General features: G+C 32.6%; 1 protein-coding gene across 11 annotated transcripts in view; it reads right to left on the reverse strand.

Annotated features, from left to right (window-relative positions):
• Positions 1 to 19,518, reverse strand: part of dpy (dumpy) — a 354,721-nt gene that overhangs the window by 256,619 nt on the left and 78,584 nt on the right. For 8 of the 11 annotated variants that reach the window (XM_067045460.1, XM_067045462.1, XM_067045459.1 and 5 more), the window contains exon 1: positions 945 to 1,109. The exons of 1 other annotated variant lie outside the window; for it this stretch is intronic. In XM_067045460.1, the coding sequence (XP_066901561.1) occupies positions 945 to 975 (31 nt within the window). In that variant the 5' untranslated portion in view covers positions 976 to 1,109. Of the gene's footprint in view, positions 1 to 944; positions 1,110 to 9,195; positions 9,267 to 19,518 lie in introns of those variants that run through there. 2 more of the 11 variants (XM_067045461.1, XM_067045465.1) reach the window with 2 other exon arrangements.

A 19,518-nucleotide genomic window follows, 5' to 3' on the forward strand; every position in this document is an offset into this window, starting at 1 on the left:
ATTAACATGTTTTTTCTTGACTCAGTACTATTTACTTTTTTTACTTTTTCTATATCTTTTCCTCTATTAATCTATGTTTGTACATACTATATGAATGAAGATTTGAACAGCAATACTTCATGTTCATAATTTGTGGAAAATTGTATTAATTATCTTCAGTATAATTATAAAACAAAAACACTAAGGACATATTAGTGTAAACAGCACTGCGCTTTTTTCCCGTACGTATTTGCTACAATAGAAAACGCAAATTAAAAATAAAAATAAAAACAAAAAGAAAAATGAATAGTTTCTTCTGAGTTTAAGGTGACCCAGTTGAAATAGACTCGGTGACTGGCATGACTTGCAGAAGGTCGAACAGACACTTGCAGATCGGCTAATGCACTGTAACGACCTTTGGAACTTCTTCTAACCTTTTTCTATCCACTTCTCCCTGCAAGAAGCCTGCAATTAAGAAATCGCCTCTATTCATTTGAGCCCCACTGGTGACCTTAAAGCGAAAAGGCTAGCGTTTGCCAACCTTATAATTATTTGTAAAACGTAAAATGAACAGTCTGCGCAAACATTAGGTGTAATATGTGCATGGAGTTAGCATCAGAAGAGAATGTTGTTCATAAACCGTTATGATTTTCAATATTTTGTTGAACATATATTATTGATAAATTTTGGCTCGACGGTTGCAGGTATATATTTTTTGGTGAAGACATTCTCTTCACTCTTTGGTGGCAATTATATAAAGAGAATTTTTGTTCTAAAAAAACTGTTTTCTCATTGTAGGGCATGAATATGCAAACAATACTGTTGGGAAACGTCGCCAAAACAAAAGTTGTATTATAGACAGATCCTCAAGACCCACCGAAAAAAAAAAAAAAATATATATGTATAAATATATCTTCCAGAAATATCAAGAAGTTACTTTTAACAAATATATTAGATATACATACTATTAGGTATCCAATTGTGTTCTTTCACCATTCATGTAGCATATCATAACGCACAGTAATACAAATAAATATTTACTAACACACTTCACGAATTTAGAACATATAAATAATCCTTCACGGAATCCTATCAGAGCTCGATGTCGATGCAAGAACTGTTCGCGATTCCACTGAATCAGTTAGAGCGCCCACGGAGCCGCTAAATGAAGGTGATCTACTTCACGAGAAGTAAAAGAATAAAAGAAGTAGAGTGAGTCAACCGCCAAGAAGAAGACTGAACTTTAGCTCCTTGGTTCGCCCACAGGAGCCCCGCCCAGATCCGTGAACCAACGGGGCAAGGTCGTCCGCGGAGTTAAAGGAGTGCTGTACATAATCACATGTCTTATATGGATGGGGAATTCAGGAGCAAGGAAAGTCTGGTTCCAAAAGACGTTAGTTACTCAGAGTTTGCCGTTTAATCACAATAAAATTGAAACTAATATTGTAGGAAGATAGTTCGGGTAGTGTAGTCAATAAAGGTATTGAAATAACAGAAGAAAACTATTTATTACTAACTAATGTTTCGTCCCGCTTTGCACGGCTAAATGAAAAACAAGACACAAACATTGCAATAATTGACAGAACATTAATATAAAAAAAAAAATCAAGACTTGTGTTCATTTAACATTCAACAACATTAAAAAAGTTATGTTTATATGATATATAGAAAAAATAATATTAATTTAAGGAAGTATACATATAGGTTGACTAGAAACTAGATAATAATATTAGTAAATTTTTATTTGAATAATGCAATTAATATTATGCATAACTATTAGTATGAAGTCGTGACGAAAACGGGTTGACGGTCGTCTCTCTATTTCTGCATTTTGGTAATGCATTTATAATCTTAGAAGATTTTTAATAGAGAGATAACAAAAAAAAATTCCATCCATCCCGCCCCAATAAAGAATAAAAATATTAATATATACCTAAGTATACACAAACGTAACTGGTGCCCTTCCTATATACTAATAAGACCACCAGGGAGCGAGAGTCCTATATCACTTTTAAAATATTAGCTTAAAACAAGAAGGAGACTTACAGATAGTTTACTCGAGCAATATTTAAAAAAGTATCTGAAATTTAATATTTAATGGTTAGTATTTTTTGAATTTCATTCTTGATTTCTTTCAAGAAGCCTTCAAGGACCCACTACCCAGTGCTGGAGCTTACGGGACAAAGATTGCTCTACTAGGCTGACTCGTCCGTACTTAAAAGTTCTCGACAAGTGGTCATATGAACGCCACCTGGAAGCTCATTCCATTCCAAAGAGACGCACCAACCACCCTCTTGTTTGGATACTCCTCAAGATCCGATCCCCCACGTCCCTAGGATAAAGGAACCACTGTACCACGTGCGTGACTGCAGCCGATAAGTGGGCGTGTATAACTGTCTCCTGGCGTCACGTCCTCCTTAAAAAAAGGCCTTCTAAATGTGCGGAACGATTAGCGAGTGACAAAAGGCCTCCTGCTTGGTTCTTCTGCAGCGACCTGGCATCCTCTTCTTCTTGTGGCATCCTCTCTATTGTGGAGGCTCCTCCGGTCGTCGCCGGCGGTGACAAAGCCTATCTGATGGAAACGCCGATTTGCCGAACCCATGCCCATTAACATGACGTGGCTAATCCTCGGTTAGGGACGCGCACGGCTCTATTAGCGTCCAACGGTCCCGAAAGACCATTGACTTAACTACTTAGACCGTCATCTAGACGAAGAATAACTACTCTACAATTTATTTACAATAGAGTCTTGATTAATCAGGAATTTTTAAAACCACGAAATTATACCTAACGTTCAGTACTGTAAAGCTTTCTAATGCTTCACTAACAAGAGCAGAAGAATGACAATACAGTGTACAAATATATTCCTTTCCCACCTTGGTCAGTTATACTTAAAACACCATTGACCGTCAGGTTCTTTGATGTAGTGAATATACTATCGTCTTCCTTTTAATAACTCCAGACATCAGTATCAAAGTCAATTATAGCTAGTCTATTAATCTGTGGATCGTTATTCCCTGCTATATAGAAACACATTAAAAAAAAAAACTATAGCCGATTGCTAATTTACTTTTTATTGTGGGAAAAAATATCGAATCAATGCGAGTCTCCCCATTCCTGGAAACTCTTAATAGCAGGGATAGGAGGGAAGCTTTAATTGCCGCTATCATTTTGCAATTTACAGGCGAACAATCAGAATGGTCTTTCATTAACACTCTTTCGACTCGTGAGTGAAAGTACTAAGTCTCGGACTCATCGGTGTCGAAACTAGTCTCTTGGTAATGTTAGTAGTTAGTACTTGTGAGTTCTTACTTTCCGTGACCTTTACGGAGGACGCTGTACAGAAAAAAAGAATCCCTCTTTCATTAAGTGAAGATGGACGAGATAACTGATTCCTGTAAGGTCGTCTACTGAGGTCCGGCTTAGAAAAAATAGTCCAAGTATATTTTGACTTTTAATAGAATATTATTGTGGGCGACCAGTTGAGTTTTATGAACATATATTTTTTACTATATTCAACTTTTTTGCATATATATTACACTTTTGACAATAATTCTGTTTTATGGTTGATAAAAAAAAATTTCATATTCGGATAGGATAGAATATTTTAAAATTAAAATAATGGAAAAAGAAAAGAGAACGATAAAACGCTAGAAAAGAAATTAAAATATGGAAGAGAAAAACCAAGCATTATTTTACCAGCACAAAAAAAATTGTGAAGTGACTACTTATATTGTCTTTTTGCTCTGACTAATAATATTAATAGGTTTTAAAACACATTGTTCTTTACTGGTGTTACGTATGCTATGTATGAGGTAACCCGATGCAGTTAAACAGCACAACATTTTTAATAAAGAGTTTTTCTCTCTACCTTTGGAAAACATGAACGAAAACTAGGACAATATTAAAGAAAGTCAAAATAAAATGTCAATTTAATCAGGATCATTGATCATAGATGAGATTAGAAATAGATATTAAACTAAATCATTTTTTTATAAGCATCTACAAATTTTTATTCCATTTATTTGTATACATTCATATAACTGGTAAATTATATATTATGGGTTTTGTTATATTAACGTTTTAAAATATACTAGTGCGAGGCTCGTCCTGGGGATGTTTTTAATCACTCTCTCCATATCCTTTCTTTCCTTCCTTTCTCTCAAAATAATATTTATTTATTTAACCTTATTTAAAATTATAAAAAAATTAACGATAATTTTTCTGTATTAAAATTAAATTAAATCTCTACCACTACAATCCAGGAAGGTTCAGGGGTGCATTATGTAGTAAGGAAGAACTGGTACTAGACCAACGGTTGTGGAAGGAGGTGATTTGGTCAGAATTACGCTCGGTTTTTACCAAATTAAGGGTACCTACTTCATGAGGCTGGATGGTAAACAGAAAATAGTTATCTACCACAACCGATTCGATTCCGGGTCCTTAAAATTAACAGAAAAGTGTCTTACCACTGAGCTAACTCCATCCCCATTTTCTACATATGTAACTTAGAAATGGATACGGAGCAGGAATGCTACAGTGTCCGCAATACAAATCACAGAAGCACAAAGACAACGTTTGCTAAGTAGAAACATATTTAGTGTCAGATATAAAAATCTTTTACTTAATTATCTACTAAGTTTTTGTAAAATATTTTAACATTTTTAAATATTAAATAAACCTGCTTAATGGTTAATATTAGACAAATAACCGTTGCTTGTGTTTTGCAAAATATTGACTACGATGCAAATATTGATTAATAATGATTTTAGCTGGTTTGAGGAATCATAAATTCGAAAAATAAAATTATATTATACATTTTTACTTGAGCTTAGGGTAAGTATTAAACGTGTTTGTTATACAAAGCTCTTAACTGCTCCCTATAAAGACTTGTGTTATAACTCACCAGATCAAGATGTCTCTTTTATTTTTTGTTTATACCGGAGACATTTTCCGTTTGTTAGAGGAGTGGGGCAAGGAGTATTGCAGTAGCCAGGTCTACAGTTTATATATTCTGGTTTGGTCCTTGACATTTAGGCATTTATATAACAGAGTGGGACGTTTCGTTGGTTCCACCAACGCTAGCTCTACACCAATCGTCTTGGGCAGAGATTGGGTGTAGCTTCTGGTTCTAGACACCCACTAAATGTCAGTCAGATAATTCATAAATAATAAAGTGAGGGCAGGAATGTAAAAATATGGAGTATTTCTTCCTATGGAACCAAGGTCCGGCAATTATGCTAATTGGTAAAAAGCTACTTTTTGTAGTGGTGCCATGAAAATGACCCGATCATGTCTGGATTTAAATCCTATGATTTATAACGTCCATGTTTTTTTTTAAATCTTTAAATCTGGATTAAGCTGATGTGGATAACGTTTCACCACTGGATTAAACGTTTCGTATTGCTCAGTGTGGCACACCAATTGTAGTAAAAGGAGCGAATGGGCTGAGAGGGAAAGAGGAAAAGGTTCCTTCCGATAAAGAACCTTCCGATTAGTCGTAAGTCAAAGTACTGTTGAAAAATAATCAAAAGGGTTCAGATATTCTCCTTTCTCCTTCTGTTAAAAACATGCGTCAAACGTTTATTGCTAGATTTCTTCTTCTCCAAGTGTAACTATAAGGTTTTCGAAATTCTATCAGAGAATAAGACGAAACATTGTCAATTATTAACTTCTCCCTTATTGTTTATTTATATTCTGATTGTTTTTTTTATTTTCAACATCCTTTTAACAAAATATTAATTTCAAACCGTTTAAAATTAAAAATATATGGACGGAATTCGAATTTATTCATGTTTAAAATCATATATCTGTTTCGATATTTTTTATTTATACTTTTTTTTTTTAATAATTTATTTATTGTTATTTACAACTGTATATACATATATACAACAAGTAAATTTGCTGTAGGGGACATAGTGACATGATACAAGCATGTGAATAATCTACCCACTGATAGAACTCCAATAATTTATACTTTTAATTTTAAAAAATGCATACTATGATTGGAAAAGAAAACATTAATCTTTTTCTTAGAATCTTCACCATTTTATTTTTTATTTTAGCCTTATATATGTATGGATTTTTTTTTTTTTTTTTTTTTTTTTTATAATGGAAACTATACACTACATCCGATATTGATTCCTAGCTGGTTTTAATTGTAGTAGTAAAGTAGTGAAAAGTCTCTCTACATGCCCATAATTTTGTTCCACATTTTGAAAAACAATTTAATTTAGTTAAATACATAGATATCAAAAAGAGTCAAAACTAGTAGTTTTTCATTAATTTATACTCTAAAGAAGCTGAGTTTTGAGAGAAAAGTAAACTAATTTTACGGTATACGAAATATGCTACCACTAATTATTGTGGTCGGCTTTTTTTATATTGAAGTGACAGCTTTCTTAAATTACGACCAATAATATGATTTCCCTTAGAGGCCCTCAAGTTCACTTTCTTTTACGTTCACCGATGACCATCCTCACGATCTCCACAGCTTACAGAACGGTACTCAGTGAGTCAGCTATCGGAGAAAGGTCGAACTGGGAACCTTGCCTGACAGATCTTTCCAGAAGGACATGGCATTTAGTGAGGCAGGTTGTCAATGGACACACTGCTATTACGGAAACTATACGAAATTTTTAAATTATATAAAAATAATAGGTGGGAGTGGGTACCTCGTTGGTAAGGCAGTGGACTACTAAGTAGTACTAACTACGTACTACGCACCATACGTACTAAGTACGTTAGTAGTCCATTACTAACTTCAAGGCCCGGATTCGAATCCGGTTGAGACAGATAATTATTATTTGTTACCTGTAGTCATTGAGTCAGTCCTGTGAGTTCGAGAGCCCTCCGGAGTCAGCCCTGTGGATTCGGGAGCCCTCCGGGGTCCAGTCAGTCAAGCGCGATTCTGACCAATCACGTTCTCACGCAGCCCTTTGTCAAGTAACAGTACTTATTACAAAGTACTGCACCCTTGACCCTCCATTGGCTGTACAGTTTTTTTTTTTTTCTTTATACATCATGATTCTAAAAAAATGTATTTAATTGGTTTTCCTTTACACTGAAGCTTTAAAATAATTATATAACTTAATATATATAATTATATATAATGTTGTATATTTGTTCATTTTATTCGTTTAATTAATAAAACCCTAAAGATTTATTGAGTTAGAAATTTATCTTATTTTACTGCTGTCCAGTTCTGATGTTCTTTAAAAAAACTTTAACAAATTAATCATAAATATCTATATTAAATTTTTAACATACTCTTGCACTACCATTAACTGCATAAATATCTTGAAACTGAATTTTGGATATTTTACAAAAGAACAAAGGAGTTTGAAGTTGATTTTTTTTGGTCTAGTTTTCTTTGAAAAGGCCAAGCAGCACACATATTATACAACTCCAGAACTAATATCAATTATTTACGATTCTTGAAGCAAGTATCTGTAGTAAGTTTCAACAGGAAGATATTTTGGTCATAAAAAAATATCTCAGTATTCATAAGTTTATTTTTCCAATGTTTAGTCACTAAATTGGAACCCATCAATAACAGTGATTATTTATTATGCTAAATCGGCCATTAGTCAACCCTGTGTAGAAACCCACCTAGGATACACCCAGAATCTATATAAATCACCTCCTAGTATCACTATTGTTCAAGAGATAACTGAACTCATAGCCATTCAAGGGTTTTAGTGATATAGGATTTTTGGTTTCTTATTTATCGTTTTGAAAAATGGTTTTACTATCATATCATTAATCGTATTAATCATACTGAGTACAGAAAAAGCCAAAGCCATCAGACTGCCAGCAGCCGTAGGCTAAGTCCAGACTTAGCCGTGAACTTATTATAGAAAGGAGAGAGTCTCGAGTGGATCCTTGGACTGCCATAAAAGGAGCGCCGGCTATGGGCGCTTCTGCCACATACCTACAGGCTATTCGCTTGCACCATCTTCTACTGCTTACTACCTAATTAGTATTACTGAGGTGCTTAAAATCTATTACTTAATTGACCGATATGTGTTTTGAATAGCGATATTTCAATATCGAAAGAAACACTCAGTGGCGTGCCTCGACCATTCGGGGCTACTATCGACCCCAAAAATAAAATAAAAAATAATTAAAGCACATTAACCTTTCACTTAAAAACAATAATTTTCACTTATGTTAAAAAAAGTATGCATTTGTTTTTAATAAGTCTTTAAAAAAACTTTATTTGTCCGTCCTTTGCTTCCACTACCTAGATATGCCACTGGCAACACTACTGAAGATTTTTTTTGTTTTTTTATATTGATAAAGGATCCTAATGCTCCATGCGAATGATCTTAATGTAAAGTTATACAATAAGCCACTTGAGGCAAAGTCGCGCAAAGTCCTGGGAAATAAGTAAAACATTAGTATGCTCCATTGGGAAAAGAAAGATTTTAATTTTTTTTTCATAAATAAAGTTTCAGCGATATCTGTTAGTTATTGGGATGAAATAAAAACAAACTAAACTTACATAAATAAGAATAAAATTAAGCTTCACTTAAAAATATTTTATTAACACGTAACACAGCGGGATAACAATGTGATTCCTGCGCTCCAGAGTAAGAACGTTGAAGACATTTCGACGTTTCCTTCCGTTCACTGTCACTAAAACTTGTTATCAGGATATTTTTATGGTTCCAGGGTATAAAAAAAATTTATGATAATATTTTATCATAAAATTAACAAGGAATAACCCTTAATAGAAATTAAAGTTAATCAATATTCAAAATCTGAAAGATATGAAACTTCATCGTATTTCTATTTGAACCTTAATTTATATTAAATAAATCAATTTTTGTTTATAATAAACTAAATTTTCAATTCTGTTTTTATTATAGTAATTTTATAAATTACTTACTTAAAAATTTTTTATTGGTATTTTATTTAATGAATATTTTATGTTATTGAATATAAAATAAGTTATGTATAGTTATAATTATTTAAACAACCCAATTTTATTTATTTATATTATTTTTGTTATAATTTTTTTTTTTTTAAAACTTGTTTTGATTCTAAAACTCAGACAAAAGTCATACTATAATTTTTTTTTAGTTTTTATTTTTATATATATTATATTCTTGTATACAGGATAGGAACACACATCGTATATTAGGTGTCAACAACTACATGTATACTTGTCTAAAAACATGTACGAACATTCAAATATTCAAAACCGCTTACCTATATCACACGAAAGCCTACATAGAGAAGAGCGGACGACAGAGCTCGACACTAAGGCACACAGAGGAACACTGGCCTACTCTCCTGTCCCACACCACTTCTACCTCTTTGGCGTTACGTCAGCTGGGAGTCATTATCGAACTCCTCTTGAGCAGAAAATATACTTCGTGACGGGGAATAGCAGGCGCGGTTTAGACTATCGCTCCTGGGCCGATCTTCGGAACCATTGTGTTCGGATCGTCTTCATCTCCTTTCCAATTTTCTCCTCCTTTTTCTTTGTTTTTGAATTTACATTCAAAGGAGCTATGCTAAGGGGATGTCTGTGAAGAGAATGGAGGCAATAATTCATCTCGCTGTCTCTCGCTGCATTGTCTCCTATTCCAGAAAACGCGTTGCAATCTCTGCATAATGAGTTTCTATGCAGATATGCACTGAGGGATTGCTTAACTTTCAGGTGTTTTTTCTTCAGCAGTGAAATATTATTTCGTCAGCGGAGATAAAATAATAGCTGCCTCTTAAAAATAACTCCTGTCTTTTTATAATAAATAATAAAACCTAAAAAAAAAAAAATTTAATTTGGTGGAAAATTGATTCTTATCATCCTAACTCCACCTGAGGTGTTGTCATTTATCTAATTAAATTATTTTGGATAGAACCAATAAATAATTAAAACATACTTTACTGGATTTATAGAAAATATTAATTATAAAACAATAAACATGTATAAATGAAGTAACAAAAGAAAGATCTGATACATTCGATACATTAAACTTAATGAAATGAAAATTAATTAGTTTAAAAGAATCTAAAAAAACAAAACAAATACTAATCAAAGGAGAAATGAATTAAAAATAAATGTTATAAAATTCACTGAATTCAATCATCTCATGGTCAGACTTAAATGTTTTAAATATAGTCTCCCTAAGATACCAATGTTACTATATTTATTTTGTAAGCTTCTCAATTTTCATCTCAAGTGTGCATTCAGTCCCAATAAGAAGCTATATATTATTTTATAATTTTCAGTAGTAACCCATTCCTTCATGTTCGATAGGTGCAAGTGCAGTCATCAGAGGTACGATAACGGATACGTCACTAATTTGATTAACTTTTAATTAACAACGAAAAATTCAAATGAATTAAAAGGCAACATAAAATACAGCATAGGATAGGAAACTCCAGTGAAAGGAACGAATATATTTCTACATGGCATATCTACCTAACGTCCCGCGAGGGGGGAGGGGAGTAGAGATCTTGTTTCGCAGCATACCTGACTGGGTATTGCCTGTAAAATATCTGCTAATACCGTACGTGCGGGTAGGTGCCTACGGTCCCTCGAGGCAATCATCGCCGAATGCTCCGGAGGCAAAAAGGTGAGAAAGCTCTGAGAACCGGGAAGGTTGAAAACCGCAACGATCTTGGTTAATGGCGTTTCTGGAAATGGTTTGCCAGGAGATGCAGGATGGATCCATGATGTTCAGGCGAGATCGATAACTCGGGCGAAATGTGCCAGGAGTGTATGGTGGAGCCTGTTCCAAATAACAGTCTAGGGCATAAAATTTACATCCAGTTTGCATACATTTGGCGCAGACTGCACTAGGTTGCATATATTTCGAATGAAGATCTGCTGCAACGGCGGGGAGTGTCATGGCTTTGTTTTCATGATGAGTATTTATGCAAACGTGCTTTGAAAACAGCTGACTATGCACTCCAATTCTATCAATCACTTACACCTTGCATCATAATACCTCACGAGTTAAAATGGCAAAGATGATTTCACCTCGGATGACATTTCAAGGCTGGAAGTTAATATATTTATTTAATGAAACATAACACAATAATTATTAAAAATTTAAGGTTTATCTTTATACTCTGAGATAGTTTAGTTGATTATTTGTCATTAAATATATAAAACCATTGAGGCGAAAGAGAGAGTAGCGCCGTGATCTCTTAGCGTCCTGTTTTGTCTTCCTCACAAGCCACTTGGAAAGGCTTGGCTTGGAGTTTCCCTGCAGAATGTAAATATTGAATATAGGTGCGAATTTGTATTTATTTTATATTTACCAAAATTTAATTTTTTTTATCTTGTAGATACATTAATTTTATATGATCGATTTAATTAATTAGTTTTATTTTATACAGACTCATATTTCATTTATACAAATCATGAAAGTATTTATTTTTATTTATGTATTCTTTTATTACTATTATTTAATTTTTTTCTTTTAATTCAGTGAATACTATTGTTATCATTTACATTTTTTTTCTTTGTCTCCTTTTTTTACTCATCAATTTCTCTATATATAGTATGAATGAATATTTGAACACTGGTCCATAATGCCCTTAATTTGTGGAATATTTAATTAATTCTCTTCAATAAAATAAAAAAATTATTCATGCTAAAAAAAAATCTAAACTGAACTAGCAGATACTAAAACCATATATTGTAAGAAGATAGTCCGGGTGGCTGTCAATAAAGGTATCAAAATAGTAAAAGAAAACTATATATTTTTGACCAACGTTTCGCCCCACAATGCAGGCTTCGCCAGGGTTAGCTTGGACCACTGAGAACAACTGAGTCGCTCTGTCGTTCTCATTGTTCAAATTTATTTATAAAAAAGAAACTTAGATAGTTTTGCTGTTGAAGAATATAGTCTCATATCAAGGATACAATACCACGTCCTATTGACTCTCCTCAACCCTGCACAAGTCCTTGTACTGGTTACTTAGCGTGCCTAACTGTGCACACATCTAGCGGTCTCTTCTGTGTCAAGTGAGGAATGAAAATAGAGTGGGGAGAAAGTTCCTAGGAACAATGCTTCAGACAGATTGGTTTATCTCAATGATTAATTATTGATTGTTCTCTTATTACGAATTACAAACAACAGCAATATCCTTACTGCTATATTTCATAATTTATTTTTTCTTAGATAATTTAAAATTAGATAAAATTAACTTATTTTTAATTCATTCTTATGTCCTTAACATTAGAAAAAGATTCGTTTAATTTTTTCTCTATTTATTTATTGATATATACAACTGTATTACATGAAAATGCATCTAGTAAATGTTCTTTTAGTGTTACAATGGCATCATACAGGCTTGTGGAGATAATACCGCTCAGAAAGAAGTGAGTGCGGTGTGGTTACAACATATAATGATACTAAAGATTCATTAATTTTGTTTATAGGCGAAACATGTTATAAAAAAAAATGAAAATAGAATTGGTAATCCATTGAGTTTCGAAATTTCAACAAACGGCACATCAGTGTTGACATTATACCGTAGGCGAATTTGAGACATTTCACAACCTAGAGAATCAGAAATGCCACCCACAGTCCACAAGAGAAGAGCGAGGCACTTAAGCATTGAACTTTAATCTATAAGGGACAGAATGAAAGTCATATTTGAAAAGCCTAACTTTCGAAAGAGTTTAAAAAGTTCCTAGGATATTGCATAAGAAGTTCGTGCCCTGACTGGAATATATTCAGCTGTTGTCATGCTCAATAAGTTTAGTGTTCCATTCGCTTTATTGATCAGAACTGATTTGTTGGTTCTGTTCGCTTTGCGTGATTCGTTCACCCTATTGCGGAATTGAATCTGTCATTGTATTCGCTTCGGTCAAGAAGGGATTCGAAGAATTGGACTTTCGTTTCCAGCCCACTTAAGATTTTTAATAACCTTTAATCAAAATCTGCTTTGGTACATATAGTAGGGGGCATTTAAAAATCGAAACCTAATCAGTAGTAAGCCAGATGCCTTAAAACAATAGTAATTGGTATTAAACTTTGATAAGAATCGAATAATGTTTTTAACTGGTATCTCCTGGAGGCAGGAGCAGGGCCAGCCCTAGAAAAAGTTTGAAAAAGAAATAATGAAAAGTAAAAAAGAAGAAAACAATGAAAATTTATTATTAGTTAGCCAATCAGATACCTTAAAATATTGAAAATTAAATGTTGTTACTGATACGTAGACGAATAAATCCAGGACAGAAGACCAGGTACTTCCCCGGCCCCATATACTGGTTGTGGCACAAGATTATTGTAATTTTGCCATTGTAAATTTCTTTACAACCGATTTTTTTTAAAAATAATTTATGTATTGAAATTTACAACTGTATAAAAATATATACAACCAGTAAATTTGCTGTTAGTTATAACACGACAAGATAAAAACATGTAGAGAATCTACCCATTGAATACAACGTATTTAATTTTTAAAACGATTTTGCGATTTACAAATAGAATCCTTTTATATAAAGTGGCAACAATATCATCTCTAATCCGTACTAAATTTACTCATAGGCAATTTAGGCTTGGCATGAGCGTACCCAGCGGGGGTTTTCCCTCCTCTAGAAATGAAAAAAATATTAATTTAATAAAAATTAATTTTTAAATAAATATTAATTAACTTTTTTTAAAGCAAATACTACTTATAATAACTAATAAATATAAAATAATTTTCTTAAAATTTTGTTTTCATTCACCTTTTCCGTTGTGAAATGTCAACACCTGATTGATCTAGCTTGTCTTCCCCCTAGTTTTGAGCCTAGGTTCGCTCTTTAGGCTTAGGAATAAACACATAATTTAGAAATATTCCAGATATTATTAGTACTGAATTTAAGGCTGTAGTGGTTTGTAGTGGTTCTTTCCATTAATTTATTTTTTTAAAGTAGATATAGATTATTAATTGTCACCTATATAAACAATTGCACAACACGTAAACTGCCAAAGATTTTTTGTATGTTAATAAATGACATTATTAATAAATGTTGACAGTTTTTGTTCTTTTCCTACTTTTTCGTGCTGTAATTATTTTTTAGGCCGGCAACATTTGGTCTGCCAAATCTTTATCAGAAGTTATGATTTTTTTTTTTTTAATTGATATACACTCACCACATACTGAGACTAATATAGTAAACAAAGGCGATTTTCATACAAACTTTAGACACGGCATGACTTGACAGGAAATATCTCAGAATATGAGAAATTTGATTTCTCAAACAAGAAATCTAACCGAAATATTCAACAATTCTGCCTTAAAGCGATAAGAATACACTCTATATATTACTATAAAAATGTAAATTAAAATAAATTAAATATCTTTCATCATGAATAAGTTTATATCAGAAACAAGGTCAAATAAAAATAATTATATTTAAATATGATAATAATCCAATAAAATGAATGTAAACTACAAATATCTATAAATAATAACAACATTGAATTAATTTCAAGTGGGCGTAATGTAATACAGTTTTTTTTTGTAATTCATTAATACGTATTTATAAATTTTGCAATTGGTTGAGTTGCAACTTATATTCATTCATGTTTGCCTCTTAATCTTTTAAGATAAAGAAAAACTTTTAAAAAATATCAAAATATTAAAAAATATAGAGCCCACTTACTTCATGACTGCAATCTGACTACATGCTAATTTATATCTCATTAAAGCACATAGTGATATAACTCACAGGAAAATGTGTTTCTGCTTATTAATTAAAACAATTGTTTAATTTTGAACCTTAACTAATGTAAAATAATTTTCATCATAAATGTAGCAATCATAAATTGTACTGGTTAAGTTTGTTTTTGAAAATATGTGTAACAAGGATATAGGATATATTATGAGCAACAAATATATCCTATAGCCTAGTTTAACAATAAAAGGTCCAGATTATAGTAATTAATTGGTTAAAGGGAGTGAGTAGCTCAAGGGAATGTGCTACTATCTCCAAGGACCAGGGTTCGAATCCGGCTGGGGCAGATAATTATTTTCTGTTTCACTGTAGCCATGAGTCAGCTTTATGGGTTCGAGTGCCCTTCGTGGTCCACCCAGCCTCATGAAGCGGGTACACTTAATTGAGTAAAAATCTGGCGATCGAGCATAATTCTAACCAAATCACCTCCGTGCACAACTGTTGGTGTAGTACTTCCTTAATACCATGTATTGTAGCAGTACAGATTTAATTTTTTTAAATTTAATTGGTTAAAAAAATATGTTAAAATATTCTGGGAAGAAGTTCCAGGAGACTATTCATACAGGGCAGTAAATGCGACCTTGAGACGCTAATGAAGTACAATAATCTGCTGGATAATTCCAGTGGAAAGCCGAAGAAGAAACGACTCTACAACAGTAATAAACCGAGCGATTATTGGCCAGCGGATAAGCAAAGTGGTAACGAACCCTTGGGGCTAAGTGCCTAAGGTTAAGTGCTCAGTCCAGCACTTAGTCTGCCCGTGGTCCGTGAAGGTTGTCCCGTCCTCTACGGCTTCGGAGGGGGGGGGGGCGGATTCAAGCTTCGGCGGGTGGCGAAGAGCGGAGCAATCAGCGAAAGGCTGACTCACACATCGTAAAGTTTGGCAGTCGTCATCATTTGTTTAGACTCTTCTCTATTGACATTTGTGAATTCTCTTAATAAGCATTTTTTTTTTTTTTTGTTTCAAATAAAATCTATACTTTTAGATTTTTTTTTCCGTACTCTTCATTAAGAATAAGAACGTAGGTTCATTCAGTTCATATAGAGTATTTTCCTTTGATTGCCTTGTGGCGTTATAAAGCGTGAAGTTAGTCCAATTAAGGTGGTATAGTCTAGCTATAGACTATGGCTACGCCATGAAATTAATGGAACGTGACCTTTCGGCTGTATATGCTTTCAGGGCGATCCTATATGATTTAAATTGATTATTAGTATCATATATAGACGAGTGAATGCAAACATGTTAAAGGAGAACCTTGTGGGCGGAGCTTGATCGGGGAGCTTATTCTGGAAGGGGAAATCGTACTCCCTCTTCATAATTTTATGAAATATCATATTTAATACCCACCATTTTGAATTTTGTTTTATTATTTTGATCGCGTGTACGAATTCGTAAGTTAACTGTTATTTAAATAAATTTAGAAAAAAAAGAAACTAGAAAGTTTTTCTGAATGAAGAGATAAAACTTGAAAATTATGTGACTAAATTGCAATAAAAACGATAATACTGTCAAAGCTTGAGATGGAAGATTCTGTTTTAGACGTCAATCACAGCTACAAAATATCTTTGGTAAATAATAGATTATATGTGAAGTTGTGGGGGAGGGTTTTTTTGCCCCTCAAACTGGCACATTCGCAATACAATTGTTTTACCTAATTCCTATTATAATTTTGAGAATAATGAAACCATTTGATGACCAGCGGGACGGTCCCTTCACGTTCCATTAATTCCATGACGTATCCTTAGGCTATAGCCAGACTATACCACCTTAGCTGGACCGATATCAACACCTTATAATACCACAATGCAATCAAAGGCAGAAGACTCAGTAAAAGTATACATAATTATTAATTCTATTTTAATGAAGGGTACGAAAAAAAATAATAAAAACCATTTGATGACCATTTTCGTTTATAATTTTGATATATATAAAAAAAAAGAAGACAGGTAATAACCATAAATAGTACCACAATTCTATTTCTATGCTCTGAATTATTCTGCAGTATGGTTTGAGGTTATAGTTCATTCGCCTAAAATTGATTTTGGTTAAAAGCCTATTTTCACATGAAAGATACCTCCTATATATATAATATCACAACATAACAAGATACAGATCTATTTTTACTTTACCCTGAGGTATATATAACAAAATCTTTTAATTTTGTGGGGATTTACATGATCTTAGGAAATAGAATACAGAGGAAAACATTCGTCCATATTTGCCTCCTGTAGAACTAGGAAAATTTGACTTACTGTACCTTTACCTAGATATTTATTTAAAAATGGATATTACATTTCAAGTATAATTGTATATGATCATAAAAACTATCTGTTATTGAACCCTGATATAAAATATTTCATTGGAGAAGGTCAAATTATATTCAATAATGCATAATTAAACACAATTATAACTATGGGAAAGTTATTTTAAAATTGAGGAGTAATGACCGCTAAACTGCCTATTCAGCAAATTCTCAAATAATTATACACTTGATAAAATATAAACCGTTCTGAACGTTATAAAAGTAGAGTTGAGAAGATAGAAGACATTCATCAATTTTATTATAGCGACCTCTGACCGTACGTACCTCTAAGACCATTTGAACCGGTCCACAATACGAGATGAGTACAATAATACGGACCACAACAAGAGCAAGAAGTTGATGGGAGACGCCCACAATGAGAACAATAGGATCAGTGAAAGTGTGTGTCTGCCTGTCCATTCAATTACCTCTCCATTGTCGGCTCTATATCCACACCGGTATATATATACATATACACGCCGCCATTCCTTGGCCTATATATTCCTGTCCGCCTGCTCTTACTTTCTCGTATCCTGTCCATTCGCTTCTCGGACGAATTATAGATCTTATCTCGTGTATAATTCTATTTACTCGGTATGAAAATCGGGTGGTTACACACGTTGAAGGTATTGGGCAAAATTGATTCTTATCTGGTTTCGTCCAATCTACGACTTTCCTTAAGCGGGTGGTGGGAGACTTTATAAAAATGGCCTGATGGGCGGGGGAGGGGGTAGGTCTGTAAGTCTTTATGTTACTCTTTCCTTAACACTCAAATTAAATTTTCAGGTTTAGTTGTCTTTACGGTTAAATTACAATAAACGAATAATTTGTTCTTATTTTATATGTTTATTTATTTATCTCATTATTTAGAAAAAATATTTAGTAACTACATTTTTATTTATTTATTCACCCATGTTTTTCATATTAACTGTAGTAAAATTTTAAATAATACCTGTAGTAAGGTATAGATGTTCACTCTTTTAACATCTACAATTTTTGGTAAAAAATAAATATGTGATGATTTTCAACAAACTCTTGTGTTATTATTAACTCCATAAATATCCTGTAACTTCTATTATTTCACAAAATGCTAAGGAAGGGAACAGTATACAATTTGAGAAAAGATCATTCTAATATCAAAATTATAAAATATTTACGACATATTTACAGTCTAGGCCTCCCTGAAAAAGCTATACAGCCTTAGACATACATAATACAGCTTTGAAATTAATCTTAATTACTTTCGCATTTTGTTACAAGTATTTGTACTAGTTTTTACTTGAAATATGTTTTTAAAAAAATATTTTACTCATAAAATTAAATTTATTATATCTGTAAAAATAATAAATTGGTAAAACATTGACATAATGTTGTTTACTTCGCGATACAAATTAGTCTAAAAATATATATATATAAATTTTTTTTTTTTACATTTTAGCGATTGTGATGAATTTATCATATTATTTTTAATATAATAATATATACAATTAAACTTACATTTATACACACACTTTTTTTTTCAAGAAATTATAAAATTTTCCATTTGACTAAATGCAAACGTGTGCCGGCTTTAAGATGCCAAGGCCTGGTGTTTCGTAACCAGGACAGTCTTTGTGTCACTTTCACCGCCACCTGGTTATCGATCTTCGCTTTATTTCGGACCATTCATCGATTTTAAAACTAATCGATAATTACTGTTCCTGGTCGACATTCGGCCATATCTCAAAGCCTGGACCACGTCCAACAGTTGGAAGGGCTTTCCCATCGGTGAAGTCTGATAGACCGGATCTGTAACACGTTCCACATTTTCTCTTGTTGCTACAAGTCAATAAATTCTTTTTTTTTATCTAACGCTGGCCATAGTAAAAGTACATGAAAGTATTATGAAAAAGTGTTCACGAATATATTTATAGAGTTATAATCAGTATAAATTATAAACTTTTTCCAATAAAACTGTTCACTAAAATTATTTTTTTATTTTTAAAGGAAGAATACATATATACCTGGAAATCACAAAGAAAATCCATAATTAAGAACTATGATGATAGAATTCATCGTATTAATACCTGAAAATTTCTTATAAAATGGAAATTTTTGCAGTTGCGTACAAGAGAAATAAAAAGACAAAACGGTTTGTAACATATAATTTTCAAGAGATTTCCCTTGAAGATCCTTGAACGAAAACAATGACACTTGGCGACTACATCATGATTTCGAGGTTAATGAGAAAATGTATTGCTACCTAAGTTTTATGGTTCTAATTAACATGGTTCTATTGGGTATTGTGGATGAACCCAAAATTTTATTATACATAATTATCTTTCTTGTATGCCTAACAAATAGAAATAAATGGGAATCTTAACAACAATCGTTAAAAAATACGTTAACCAACAACATGATATATGATTACGACAGTTGCCTCACCCAAAGGGTCCACCATTTAACAATATTTAAGACAAATTTTAATATTGACTGGTTGAATGACTGGCTTCATTAAAACATTTTTTTGAGAAGGGAAAAATAATGTTTCCTAATACTTTT

This window comes from Halyomorpha halys, unplaced genomic scaffold (assembly GCF_000696795.3).
Source record: "Halyomorpha halys isolate HHAL.00 unplaced genomic scaffold, Hhal_1.1 Scaffold134.1, whole genome shotgun sequence".
Classification (NCBI taxonomy): Eukaryota; Metazoa; Arthropoda; class Insecta; order Hemiptera; family Pentatomidae; genus Halyomorpha; species Halyomorpha halys.